Source organism: Accipiter gentilis, chromosome 23, assembly GCF_929443795.1.
Source record: "Accipiter gentilis chromosome 23, bAccGen1.1, whole genome shotgun sequence".
Classification (NCBI taxonomy): Eukaryota; Metazoa; Chordata; class Aves; order Accipitriformes; family Accipitridae; genus Astur; species Astur gentilis.
Window position 1 is genome coordinate 5,617,502 of NC_064902.1, and position 13,656 is coordinate 5,631,157.

Below are 13,656 nucleotides of genomic sequence, written 5' to 3' on the forward strand. Positions count from 1 at the left end.
GTTGCATGTGTCATGGAAGGCGACGTAACTGACTAGACTAGCTGGTGGGAATGCCTGATGCTTGCTTTAAGAAGTTGATATTAAATAAAATAGCATACTGTCAGCTAGGAATAATGTGGAAGCTCTTCCCTCACCACATATAACAGCCACAAGGTCCTTTTGGTTGCCCCCCATTTTCCTCATTCACACAAAGTGGGAAGCGTTGGCTGTTTCCATATACCTTCTGAATGTTTGGAGCAGCCTGAGGATAACTGCCTGGAGGACAGCAATGAACATACAGCTGTACTGTTTTAATATCAGGTATTAATCTTTAATTCCACATCACAGCAGTCGAGTGAATGGGTAAGGGAAAGAAACCCAAAACAAACGGCAGATATTTACATCTAAAATTCACACCACTTATTTGTTGGTTCTGGAAACATGCTATCACAATATATACAATGAAGTACCTTTAGGACACTTGTACAAATTATTTTTTTCCTTTTAAATTTGATTTCCATTATAGATAAGATAGCTGTTTTCATTTTATTTTAAACATGAATACACAAAAGAGAAGTGGTTAGAGGTTTTTGCCTTTTTTAAATAAGCACAGAATGCCAGAGGTTAAAAACACATTTACAGGGCAGAATACCAGTCAGACATCACAATCTATACATTTTTTGCTCAATTTCCTGTACAAATACACAGCATTCAAATGGGGATATTTACAAAGAAGCATGATCAGAGGAAATTTTAAATATCACATAATTTGTTTCCCAAAGGCTCTTGCTCTCTGCAGCCTCCCCAGTTTTGGCTGATTCTCCCACAGAAGGGATATGCAATATCCCTTACCTAAAAAAGGGTAAGTAAGCTAAAAACCAAACAGAGAAAAAGACAGAAAAGAATCTTAGTCTTGCACACAGTAATAAACCCAACCCAACCATTGGAAAAAAATTGTAGGATTCAGAGAAATTGTTTTAATTGCTTTTCTTCTACTACTGTAGTTCCTTCTCAATTTTGTTTCAGATGGGGCCAGCAGGTACACTGACGATGGAGAGATTTGTAGCAGAATTCCACCAATTTTCTCAGGAATGCACATGCTATTTTGTTACACAAAGAAAACCCAGTGAAGGCAAGTACATACTAAGTTTGAATTCGAGTCAAGTATAGAATGACAAGGTCCTGTTCAAAACATCCTGTTGCTGTGGTTTATACAAGGAATCTTCAAATCCTGCTGGGCAAGTGCAACAACTGCTGTTGCTTCCACCTACTCCAGGACTGAACTTGATGTTGGAGTTATACTTAGCTATAAGACACCTCACCCTACAGAAAAGTATTAGTTCCGAGAAGTATTAGTTCCAACATTCACAAAATCTTAGTCTTAATAATAGTCTTTCAATCTTCTGCCCCCTTTAAGGCAAGCACTGGAAAGGGAGACAGAATATTTGGTAGATATCAGAACAGTAACAGAAATTTAACTCCAGAGAGGCTTAAATTTGGTAAATACAGCAATTTATTCTGTCCTTCTCTGTGTGGACCTGCTGTGAACTAGGTATTTGTATAGATCATCTGATTGATATTCAAACCCTTACAAATACATAGTAATGTCAGACTTCCCAAATGGGCTCACTGCTGTTGTACAATGTCTCTAATCAGAGCAGGATGATACATTTTGAAAGACTGATTAGAGTTCCAGTGGGCAGGTTTTCCAGCTGACTGGGAGTCCCATGTTAGTTGCATTCTTGGTTTTCCAAAGTTTTATTTGCAAGACCTGCTGTCTTTTTGCAATAAGGAAGCTCAGTAAGTCCTTCATTTACTACTTTTAATCTTCCTGCCAAAAAAAACCCCCAAGAACGGGGCAGGGGAGATGGAATTGACTACTTAGTTCTCTTAAAAAACTCACTTGAAGAGTCTTAGTGAGATTAGAGAATAGCATATGTGAAAATATTTCATTCATTTCTAAGGAATTACCTTGACTTACCTTTACCGAAAACGTAATTTTGAGTTGAGTTTTCATACGTGTGTTCTGTACCAGAGATCTGGCTTGGTTCATTAACGTTTAGGACTGTCCTAGCATTGGAAGACTCTCCTTCCCGCTAAAGATGAAACATCCACTATAGGCCAGGTTTTATTATCATTGTCTTAAGTGTGAAGGATATAATGATTACAAGCAGCCTGCATTAGTAACAAAATAGAGGAAGCAAGAGAGACTTTGTTCCAGCCAAACAGGCCATTTAAGAAACAAATCTGTAACTCAGTGGTTTTGCATGGGCTAGAGCTTGAGAAAGAAAATAAACAAATCCTCTTAAAATCCCCTTCATGTGACTGCTGAGCCCAGACCATCTTTAGGAGAGTTCAGAAGCAACGTACTCTGCCCAGTCACTGTATTTAGAGGTAGTGCTAAAGGTGACCTGTAAAAGACTTAAAATATCCTTTTTTTGCTTCTTTATGCTGTTAGTAGCATGAAAAACTGAGTGATTAGGGCAAGAATTCAATATGAAAGTTGAGTGCTATTCCTGTTTCTGACACTAATTTATTTGGTGGAGGTAAGTCTTATTTGAATGTGCTTCAGATTTTTCAGTGGTAAGAAAGAGGGTGGTCTGTTACCATCCTCTGGAGTGTGCTTTGCAATCTGCAGGTGGAAAAGGTTATAAGGAAGGCTAAAATGTGTGTGGGGCATGGTAGGAGGAAGGAACATTGCTTGTTCATCTAAAAACATTAAATACTTAATACTCTTTTGATTGAAAGTTTCTTGAAAAATATGAAAATAGGAATAGAAGATTTCTTACTGTTCTTTTCAAAGAACAGATCTTGGCTCTGCTACCCACAGACTTTTCTCCTGGTTTGTCATGTACTGAACTAAGCAAATACTGATTAAAAGGCTTATGTTCATAGACTTGTACTGTCTTCACCTGTGCATAGTTCTGTTTCTTGGTTTTGGGTTGGTTCTTTAGCCCTTTCCGGAGCCTCTCAATAAAAAAAGGTGTGTGTGGGAGGAAAGGCTGTATTGCTGCTTGAGGAGAAAAGAAAAAAAATAAATAAATCAACCTTCCAGAAGAGAGAGAAGAAGCTCTTAAAGCTTCTTTATAGATTCTAAAGAAGCAAAAGAGGAAACCAATATTTCTTCTTTACAGGTTGCCTTTAAGATCCCTGACTCTAGGGTGTATACTATATACTGGGCGTTTCTTGAGTCTTGTTTTTTTTCTGTCTGCTGTGAGAAATGGAGATTCTTTCTGCACACCAGCTGTAGTGAGTTTTTGGGAGGGACTGAGGACATTATGTTAACAGGGAATGAATCTCAGCTCCTGGGTGATGGAAGTTGGTGAGGATTGTGATGTTCAGCCCTGAGGCAAGGATTGTTGAATATGATGCATTTGAGCCACCTTTTCTTTACTGGCTGGGTCATTAACCAGCTGTGGCATGAGAAACTCAATTTGGTTGTTTTTGTTTTATTTTTTAAACTGGAATAGAAATGCTGGTGTCAACAGCCTGCCCAAAGCTGGGCATGGGAAAGGCCTACAATTAGGTTGTAGCTCCAGTGGCTACTAAACCCCTTTCATTCTGTAGCGCAGATGAATAGCATATGACTCCAATGAGAAAGCAGGTTGGTTTAGCCAGGGAAAGCAAAATTTAAGAAATCAAACAGTACATAAAAAACAGAGGAGGCAGAGTTTGTTGGAAATGATATCTTGGAAATCAGTGCATCAGCACTGGTTAGATTGCCTCAGCACCTATGAACCAATGCAGGGAGATCACTGCACAGATATGTACAATCCTGCTCTCAAAAGAGCCAATTTCTTCTTAGAATTGCCATCTTTCCACTGCCTGCAGCTCATGCACCTTCAAGCCTGACAGTTCATAGAATCCCTGATTTCAGCAATGAGCTTTCACTTCTGTACAGCAAAGAAATATGTCCCTAGTGCAACTGCTTCTACTCATGTGCGTCTCAGAACTGGGAGGAAAGCAGTTTCAAAATGAACTTGCCACATTCCCCCCTTTCCCTCCCCCCTGCTTAAAATTGTATTTTTCAGCTTCTGCAAGTCTCTATGGCTTGTGTGCCATACGATGTGGTTAAGAAACTGCAGAAGGAACAAACTGTCCACTGCACAGAAAGTTAAAAAACGTAACGGAAAGGTGTAAAAAGAAATTAAAAAGGAAAGCAGCAACATCCCATGCTGGCCCAGTTGCTTTTGTGGGCTCCAGACATAAACTTGCGGCAGTAGAAAATCGGTTTGCTGTTCTCCGAGTCCTTTATCTCTCCTTTGTAGAAGGAATGACTATGTGAGCTGCTTGCCAGGAGTTGTCCCTACTGCTCACTGATGCCATGCTCCCATGCTACCCTGGCCTGCTCTTCCTTTCCACCACTCACTGGTTGGGACACTTTACGATGCAATGGGCGGTGTTTGTCATCATCTTCAATTATCATTCCCTCCTCATTCTCCATGTTTGGCAGCCGGGAGTGGTAAGGTTTGGGGGGTAGAGCAGGAGGGTCCATGGTGTCCTGAGGAATGACTCCAGATGGAGCAGAGTGGCTTCGGCATGGCTGGGATTTGAGCGACTCTAGGACATCAGGCTCAGAGAGACTGTACCTGACAGGGAGGTAGGGTGTCTCCAGATCTTCATCAGTGTTCCAGGCCTGGCTGGGGACAGAATCCATGGTGTCTGTACGAGGAGGTGGTTCAGAAGAATGTCCAAAATTGCTCTCGCTCAAGGAAGAGACACCACTGCTGGCACTGCCGGATAAAGTGGAGTTACTTCCATCTAGACCAGACTGCGGACTGGTGGGTGATGCAGGGATAGGATGAAGAGGGGACTGTTTGGAGAAAAACAAAACCAAGTTAAAATTGACAACAGAGGCAACGCTGCATCTTATGTGTTGTTCCGCATCTCAACTTTTGACAGTCACGTTAACAATGGTGCAGTTCCATTTGTGTTCAAAATGTCAGTGATTATTTGTTTATATGTGCACTTCACTGAGTACCTCTTGTGGGCAGACAAGTGCACTTAATATCAGAGCTGTTAAAGAAACAGTAGTTGAGGTGATAATCAGGGTGCCTGAAATCACAGCATATCATGCAAAGAAGGAAAATGGAAGGGCCTACAACATGCGGAAATTATTTCTATAGAATTCGACTCTGGAATAGGCTATGAGCTTTCAGTGGATTTTCTCACGTGTAAGTTACTAGCATGTTAAAAATAGTGTTTCCGTATTCAAAAGCTGCTTGGTGGGAGTGGAGGAAGGGGATTCCTTCAGGAGCTTATTATTTTCCTTCTACATGCCTCTGCTCTCCTGCCACTTCCTTTTTACCTTGCGCAATGTTCGTGCAGGCAGTGCCGGAGGAGCATCACTGAGCTGGTGATGGAAGGCATCAAAGTGCAGTGAGTAGTGTCCTGGAATGAGACAAGGATCAGAAACACAGATTTGTGCTGCCTCACTGCAGCAAAAGAGCTGGGATTTTAGACTCTAATGCCAGGTAGCAGCTCCAAATGCTGATAACTCCACTCCAACTTAGGGCTTCCTTTCTGATAGATACTGTGGAGTGCATCTGTCACACACACAAAATGCTAACGAGAAGTGCAGTGATAGATTTCCACCCACCCTGTTGTCAAGGATCTCATGGCAAGGCAACAGGCTCATAAACAATGAACATTTGAAGTTTCATTTAATAGCTTTGTAACCTTAAATTACTGCTGAAGGTGGTCATTGGCAAGAAGCCAGGCCAAGCTTCAACACTCACACACCTAATTCTAGTCCCAAAATAGATGCAAGTCCATATTACTATAAGGACTGCAAAAAATTTGAAGATTTAAGAAAAAAAATAAATTGGAAATCTTTGTCCAGTGCTAACCTAGCAGACCAGGAAAGACTTTGGGGTTTTGTTTCTGATTGTTTTTATAGGGGGGGAAAAAAAGGCTAAGGTCAGCTTTCAGGTGGTCTAGATTTATCTGTGCATGACTGCAGGCATTATGCAGCAAGCCTACTGGGCATTTCCTTACCATGGGGCAGGCTTCGGGGAGGCACTGGTGGGGCCAAGATGCTCCCAACGTGGGCAGACAGGAATGGAAGGGCCTCTCTGGTTCCGCTGTCTAGGCTCCAGCTACTGGGCGCTGCTGGCACAGCTGAAGGATTGAAACAGATTTAACTTGGGTAACATAACGGGGAGTTTGTGGGGCCAGAAGGACTGGCTTTCCGGTGTGCTCTTTAGCAGTAAAGAGACAGATTATAGGGACTTGGTGGATGGTAGGATCGAAGGCATACAAAGACATTGTCTAGTCTACAATGTGTTAAGTTTATAGGCTGCTTTGTTACAGAAGTGAGAGTTAGTTAGGTGATCGTAGTGTTAGTTTGCCCATTTCCCCTCCATGACTCCCTTAGCTCGTTTCTAGCAGATTTGAAGAGCAGCAGAACTCTGCTAGTGTTTTTTTTTCTTTTCTGCAAACCAGTGAGGAAGTAAAAATGAAATCTCACTGATGGAACAGCAGCTAGATCTCAGTTGTGAGCTGTTCTGCTTGGCAGTAAATGATGACAGAGCAGAAGGGAATGCGTGGCAGAACCCTCATGAAACACATGAAAGCCTGTTGCTGCACTACAGTGGCTAAGTGAAGACTGAATAAAGGGTATGAAGGAAATCACACCTAAATCTGTTACAAAAGAAATCATGATTTTAAAGCTCCAATTACTAGATTACAGAGTTGATCAAGAATTTTGAGCACAAAATATTTAAAGACAGCAGTTTGGACTCCTTGTATTACAAAATCACCTGAAGAGATCAAGTCTTTGTTAATCAGGAAGCATAGAGAGAGGAAGGCTTTCCTCATACAGAAGATACTGAGTATGACCTTCATGAATTTGTTTTTTCATAGAACTGAAAGCTTCTTCTTTCTAACATGAACATTTTTCAAGATCTTGAGAATTCGGTCATTATTAAACATTATTTAAAATGCACCTTCCTTTCTTCCAAACACACTGTAAGACTTGATTTATTCTGAGAAGATAGACATGCAATAATTGTATGTTTCTTTAAAAACAAATAAGCAATTTCTTCAGATTAGCAAAGAAAAGAAAAAAAAGGAAAACAAAGTAATTCAATGAGCCTACCAAAGAAAACTGAGATACAAACACCTGGTTCCATCTTCAGTTTGGAAAATGGAAGCCTGGAGAAATGAACATGGAGTTTGACATCTGAAGAGGATTTCTCCTTAATTAAAATGCCAGCAGCCACTTTTGGTGCATTACTTTTCTAAAATGACTTTGAAAGGTTTCTTTGGTTTTTTGGTTTTTTTTTCCTCCTTAGTTCATGAGTTAGCATGAACACAGGCTACTCAAGACCTAAATTCCCTAAAGTAAAAAAGATCACAAAGTAACAGCCTCTTAAGACAGAACAAAATTTACAAAAATATAGAAGTAAATGTTTTTAAAGAGAGACTGAGTAAGGCATACAAAGAAGACAAAGTATCTTGACAGAGAAAACAGGTTCAAACTAAGGGCTACATCTCTCAACACAAGTAATGTGGCTTCAGATGAATTTTCTGAGCACCCCTATACATGTGCCAGAGTGCTCTAATTTGCACTACTGCAATTGGTGTCAAAAGGCTAAAACAGAGGGACAAGATGCATAATGATGCCAGCCTCACTAGTCCTTCCTGCAATATACCAGCATCAACTGAAAAAGGACATAACAAAACCTGATTTGCTTGGCCTGTAAAATGATTGTTGTGCTTGTGGTTTTTTTTTGTTTTTTTTTTTTTAAAACACTAAGATGCAGTAGAAGAATGTGAAGAAGAGAATATGGTACCCCAGGGCATAATCTATTTATACTTCCTCAGTGTTCCCTCATTCATGGCCTTTTACCTATTTAGGAGCACTGGAAATCATCCTAAGGTCAGAGGATTTTGGAGACTCTAAAACACTTCAGGGAGGAACCTAACCAGGGAGCTCCTGGTGCTCTGTCCTAGCACGTCTCTCTCTCCATAACAGTGTTCAGTGGCTTGGTGGCCAAGTTTAATTAGCAGGAAAGCTGCATTTGAAACGTTCTGCTCTGGGCAACTGACGTCACCCTGCTGTCAATGAGAATTACTGAGCAGAGCTTCTGACACAGCAAGGAAGGGGGTGGGTAAATTCATGGGGCATGACTGTTAACAAAAACCAAGGCAGATGGCATCCTGACTTAAATTAAAAGAATGATGAGGGTTCAAGGGCTGCAAAAAATGCCTGTAACTGCATTTATGCTAGCAACCTGGCTGAAGAACTGGGATTTCCATCACACCATCCCCTAAAAACAATTGTTGCACATCATCTGTGTCTTTATGGCTTCTTTGGGACTCTGGAAGGGATTCTGTCTTTGATTCCTTCTCTTCGCACTGTATACTATACTCTTGCATAATATCACCTACAAACACAAATTAGAGCACTGTTCCTAGACAGGTAATAAATATTTATCTACCTTCCTTTTCCAGATCTTCCTCCTTTCCAGTATAAAGATCTCACTACCTCTGTCTTATGTTCAGTTCAAACTAACACAGCTAAGATGGATGTCTTGATCCCTCACCCCCTAGCCTTAACTTTCTGTTGTCATCATTCGTTACTGTCATCATTCTGCCATTTGTTCAGAACTGTACATTGGCTTTTGGTTTCAATCTGGACTGCTCTGTAAGGCTGGCACATTGTTAAAATAGTGGATTCTGATTTATTAGAAATTCTAAAATAAAATCTGGATTTTTTCAAAAAGATACAATTTATTTCGGGCACAGTTACTGAAACAAAAATACTAATAAAAGTCTAATGGAATGCATTATGTAGGTCAGACTAGAGAGTTGCGATGGTCTTTCCTGGCCGTAAAAATCTTTTAAGATACCATTTTTCCCAGCCATACACGTGATTGTTGCTTGTTTAGGCAGCCTCCTTGTCTCAGATTTTGATTCATGAATTTTGCCCTCTTCTGCTTTTTCAGAATGCTGCCTTTCAGATAATTTTTTGAGCCCATCGCTTTGTCCATGGCACCCCTTTCACAAATTCCTCCTTTTCTTTACACCAAACTCTTTCTCTTCTTTCACGTTCTTTTTTTCTGCAGGGGCTCTGCCTATTTTTTTCAAAGCAATGTGTTAAAAAAGCATACATTCCTAATGATAAACTTAAATAAATATAAAACTACCTCAGAGAGGGATTACGAGAAATGTTAATATTTTGAGCAACAAATGCGTATTAAAAAAAGCAGTATATCTCATTATTTAAAAATATGGTCGAAAGCTTGCACTCTTCTTTCATGTAACTTCTCATTTGCTGCTTTGGATGTTCTTCTTGGTAAAGGCTGCAGGATTTGTTTCAATAACAAAATGCTAAACTCGGAAAGCTTTCTGAAATAAAGAGGTTTGTGCAACTCCACCCTTCTGTGAATGATCCCAAATGACTATAGGTTGGCAGAAAGCCCAGTTAATTAAACTGTTAATTAAAAAAAATGTAAGAGAATGCACTCTGCCAGGAAATAGAAGCCCATTCGTTACTTGCTGTAGCATGACCAGAGTAATAATATTTTAGAAAGCATGCATGCTAACAAGGAAAAAGAGTACCTTTCTCAGCTACAGACAAGTTGGGATCACTGCAAGGTTTGCAAGGCCCAATCATTTGCTGGATCAAGGCGCGCTGGAAATTTGGAGGCTAAGGGAGAAGAAAGTTAGCAAAGTAAAGTTAAAAAAAAATAATACAGACCAGCTGGTGCAGAACCTTAGGGCTTTCTATTCACTTTTTTTTAAGCAAAGAAAGTTTTTTAACTAAAAAAATTAATGGGAACCTTAGGCTGCATCTACATTAGCAAGTACTGCAGTGCAATACTAGTGGATCTCTAGAGTGTAACAGTGCTGAGGACCTACAATTCATGCCGCTTGTGTTCTCTGGAGGAGTTATTTCAAACTAGCTTTAGCCTGGTCTTTTGCCCATTATTAGCTCGACTGCATCATGTGCCCTTCTGGAGTTTACCTTTTGCTTTGGTTTCATTTGAAAGAAGTGAGTTTGCATGCTCTGAGACAGTTACCTTATGTGAACTGATGTGCGATAAGTGGGCATGATCCGGAGATTCCCTTCAAAAGGATGCCAGGGCCAGATTAAAATGCTTACATGTAGGCACACCCTGAATTTTTCAATTTGTCCAGAGAAAGTGGTAGATATGGGCACAGATTTGTTTAGAGACCCTGTATCAGTATATTATTACTTCAGCCTCTCGTGGTTTTTGATTCCTCTGGAAATCACCATAAAGCTATTTAGAATCAACTTTGAGGCTAGAATGCAGGATAGCTATGGTTCTAGAAAAATGAATAAATAAAATGGTATGACTACTTGCAGTAGACCAGGGCTCACACGATAAAGTTGGGAAGTAAGAGTCCATTTTCACAGGGCATATCTGCAATTTTAACAGTCATTACAATTTGTATCACTTGACTATCAAAGTGGGTTGCTCTCGGGTGCGATTAATATGAAAAGTTCTGTGTTGCCTCTGAAAATGATCCTAAGTAAGTTGCTGTGCTTTCCAAAAATAAAAAGTGAAGCTTTAAGGTGGTCAAAAATAGTAAAAATAAAGTTACCATTTCAGGTGGTTGAACTGACATAAACGAAATTAGATCTGCTACCTGTCCATTTTCCATGATAGCTGTGGGATACATGGCACTGCTAGGTCGGTCCCGATGGGTTGGCAGCAACATCATCATCTCCCGAGAGTGGCGGTACTTATCTGGTAGAGAGGGAGAGCCTGTAAACAAGTGAGAATAATCACGTACACATGACAAACAACAGCCATGTCTCCGCATGCCCAGTGATCTAGTCCTCCTTTGCAATTTGTTCAGATGGATGATCTTACAGGACTCAAGAAAACATGGTGCTGAGCCCACTAAGCAGCTAACTGTTGGTGGGGTGCATAGCACGAGGATGAAATAAGAACTGGCTTGTTATATACAATTAAGGACATAACTATATAAGGTGTATAAGATGTATGCATCCCTAGTTGTATGTTGCAAAGTGCTTCCTCTTCAAACAAAAAAAAAAGTGGGCATCTGTGTGGAATTGGCTGCGGCTGTGCTGTATGGTGCCTAACACTCCCTTGCCCCATAAAGTATTGTAAAGTTATAGAAATGCCATAAAATTGTGCATTTTAGGACTGAATGTGGAAGAAAGGGATAAAAGCTTAAGATACACCATTCAGTTAAAGCAGGAAGCTATGGGAAGCTACTTCATTCCTCAGTTCTGGTAGAGATAGTCTGAGGTGTTGCCATTTAGTTGGTGATATCTTGGTTAGCTTCATCTTTGTTAAAGCAAACCAAAACCCAATAATAAACAGAATTTTCTATAAATGTGGGTGGCACTTTGCTTATAATCCCGCTGGACAATGTATGATTACTACTGAGTGTGTTGGTATACTGAGCCATTTTATGACAACAGAAAATTTACCAATGCTTAGAGTTATATAGTAGGAATATGCTTCACTTAACTATTAGTTATCTGTATAGTTGTCATTTCAGATATTGGGGTATTTCATGTACACAGCTTCCTGGTGCATGGAATTATTTGGGACTCATGTCCTTCAAGATGAGTGCCACATAACAATATGCCTTCTGATATGCAACAGCTGACAATGGATTTGCCAGAAGAATGATTCTCATTAATGACTTCCTAAAGTCTGATACTACTGATATACGCATCCCTTGGGATGCACAATATTAGGCAGGAATTGATGTTCTGAAGCTGCTGGAGTGAGCTTTAATTTGCACTGATTATTTCATTGCGTCACAAACACGCACTTAACAGATGGCAGCACACAGCGCATTACAGAGCCATGCCGGCTTTTGGGGAATACATGCCCCCTTTTGCAGACTTTCCACAACCACACACATTACCTGAACAGCACTCCAACATAAGAGCAAAGGCACTGGTGCTGGTTAATGCAGCTTTTACCCCAGCAAAAGCAAACATGCAGTTTTTGGGACTGATATTCAGCACACAGTGGAAGGAACAATGTGTCCAGCAGAATGCAGGAGGATAAGGTCCTACAATTGCAACAATTCCATCGGTGTGGCAGATCCCAGATTAATCTACACCCCAAACCCGACATGAACAGCCGCAGAGTATCTGCATTCTAGTTCCGAACTCATTTTCTCCCCAGACATAAAACAGAAACATAATTAGACAACATTATTTGCTCTTATATACAACATCAGATTGGAAAACACAGTGTTAACGCTTTATGCTGAGTCTCTTTTACTCACACATCACAGATAGTCCTGTTTCTGCATGACAAATGTAAAGATGCTGAACTTTTAGGCGTGCCTAGAACTGCATCACAGCACAACCTAGACTGTAAACTTTTCCCTTTTATTTATCTTGTCATCCTTGTTCTTTTATATCCAAGATGCAAACCACCTCTGTGTGCCATCAGTTTATATGGGATTATAGTTTCCACAGACCTTGCACTGCATGACCTGAAAAATCCCACATGCGCTAGATATGGTGGCAGAGTCTAGTTTACAGAACAGTTATTCTGTTTGGTACCCTAAATTTGTAAATAACTATGGCTATAAAGATTGTAACAGATTATGCCAACTGTCCAGTCTGCAAACAAAATTAAGTACTGATACTTCTGAGTTGTGGGCCACTAGAGGAGTGGCTATAACTGCAGATTTTATTAATAATCAGACCTGCTTCTTTGGACAGATAGAGAGCACAATCACCATGGCTCCTTTCAGGGACTGGCAAGGTGAAAAAGAGCTTTAAAAAGCTTCCAGAGCAGCCAGTGGCCCTAAAAAATGCTGCAGCATGTATCAGGGCTTATTCCTTTTAGCTTGTAGCTTGGTACACTTCATGTGTGAAGCACTGTGTGTACTATTAATGAGAAAGGAAAACCTACGCTGAAGCCAGAGGTAGTTTTTCTTTTTTAATTATGAGAATGTTAATCCACTTGTCATAAGTACTAATTTTAAGGAATGAAACTGAAAATTAATGTAGTTAAATTCCAAACAATGAATCTTCTCTCCTGATTCATGATTTTCATTACTGTTATGAAAACAGTTTGCTCCTGAACCAAATCATAACTTTTTTTGCTTTAAGAAGGAAGTTTTTAATGTAAGTATATAGGTTCTTGCGAAGTGCTGAATAAGACACCAGGACTCATTTTCTACACCTTAAAAAGGGGGCTGTGTTGAGGAAGCAGTAGGGATGCCTTAAGAGGTAAGTCATCAAGTGTCAAGTGGGAGTTACTTTTAGAGTGCATGGAGTCCCAACCATATTTTATATGAAATCACTGAAAAAAACCTAAGCCGCTCCTAGCTCTTTCCAGGCCTTTTTGTGTTACAGTTTCTGTGTAACGAACATCAGCGTACATAATCTTTTAACTCAAGTAAGGTTAGAGCAGTGCCTCATGAGTCACCTCAAATGAAGCCAAAACAAACTCTGAATTTCTTACTGATCCTCCATACAACAACAGTGTTGCTTTCTTGATAGGGAAGAAGCTACACAAGGGTCAAGCCAGGTGAAAACTGAAAGATGCATGCTTGTTAACCTGAAAAATAGAGTAACCAGTAATGTCTTTATCGCTAGCACAGAGTTAGAAAATTCTTACTGTATTCTGATTACAATTCTATTTAAGGCTTTTGCTCTAACTTGTGTATATTATAACTAGTGTTAGGTTTGCTGCTTTA

At 40.1% G+C, this 13,656-nt stretch overlaps 1 protein-coding gene across 14 annotated transcripts in view; it reads right to left on the reverse strand.

Annotated features, from left to right (window-relative positions):
- Nucleotides 1-303: 303 nt before the first annotated feature.
- DOCK3 (dedicator of cytokinesis 3) overlaps nt 304-13,656 on the reverse strand; it is a 226,823-nt gene continuing 213,470 nt past the window's right edge. For 9 of the 14 annotated variants that reach the window (XM_049826987.1, XM_049826980.1, XM_049826979.1 and 6 more), the window contains 5 exons: nt 10,600-10,718; nt 9,547-9,634; nt 5,977-6,099; nt 5,288-5,370; nt 304-4,792 (listed from right to left, as the gene is read on the reverse strand). In XM_049826987.1, the coding sequence (XP_049682944.1) occupies nt 4,286-4,792; nt 5,288-5,370; nt 5,977-6,099; nt 9,547-9,634; nt 10,600-10,718 (920 nt within the window). In that variant the 3' untranslated portion in view covers nt 304-4,285. The remainder of the gene's footprint in view (nt 4,793-5,287; nt 5,371-5,976; nt 6,100-9,546; nt 9,635-10,599; nt 10,719-13,656) is intronic. The other 5 variants (XM_049826986.1, XM_049826984.1, XM_049826981.1 and 2 more) reach the window with 2 other exon arrangements.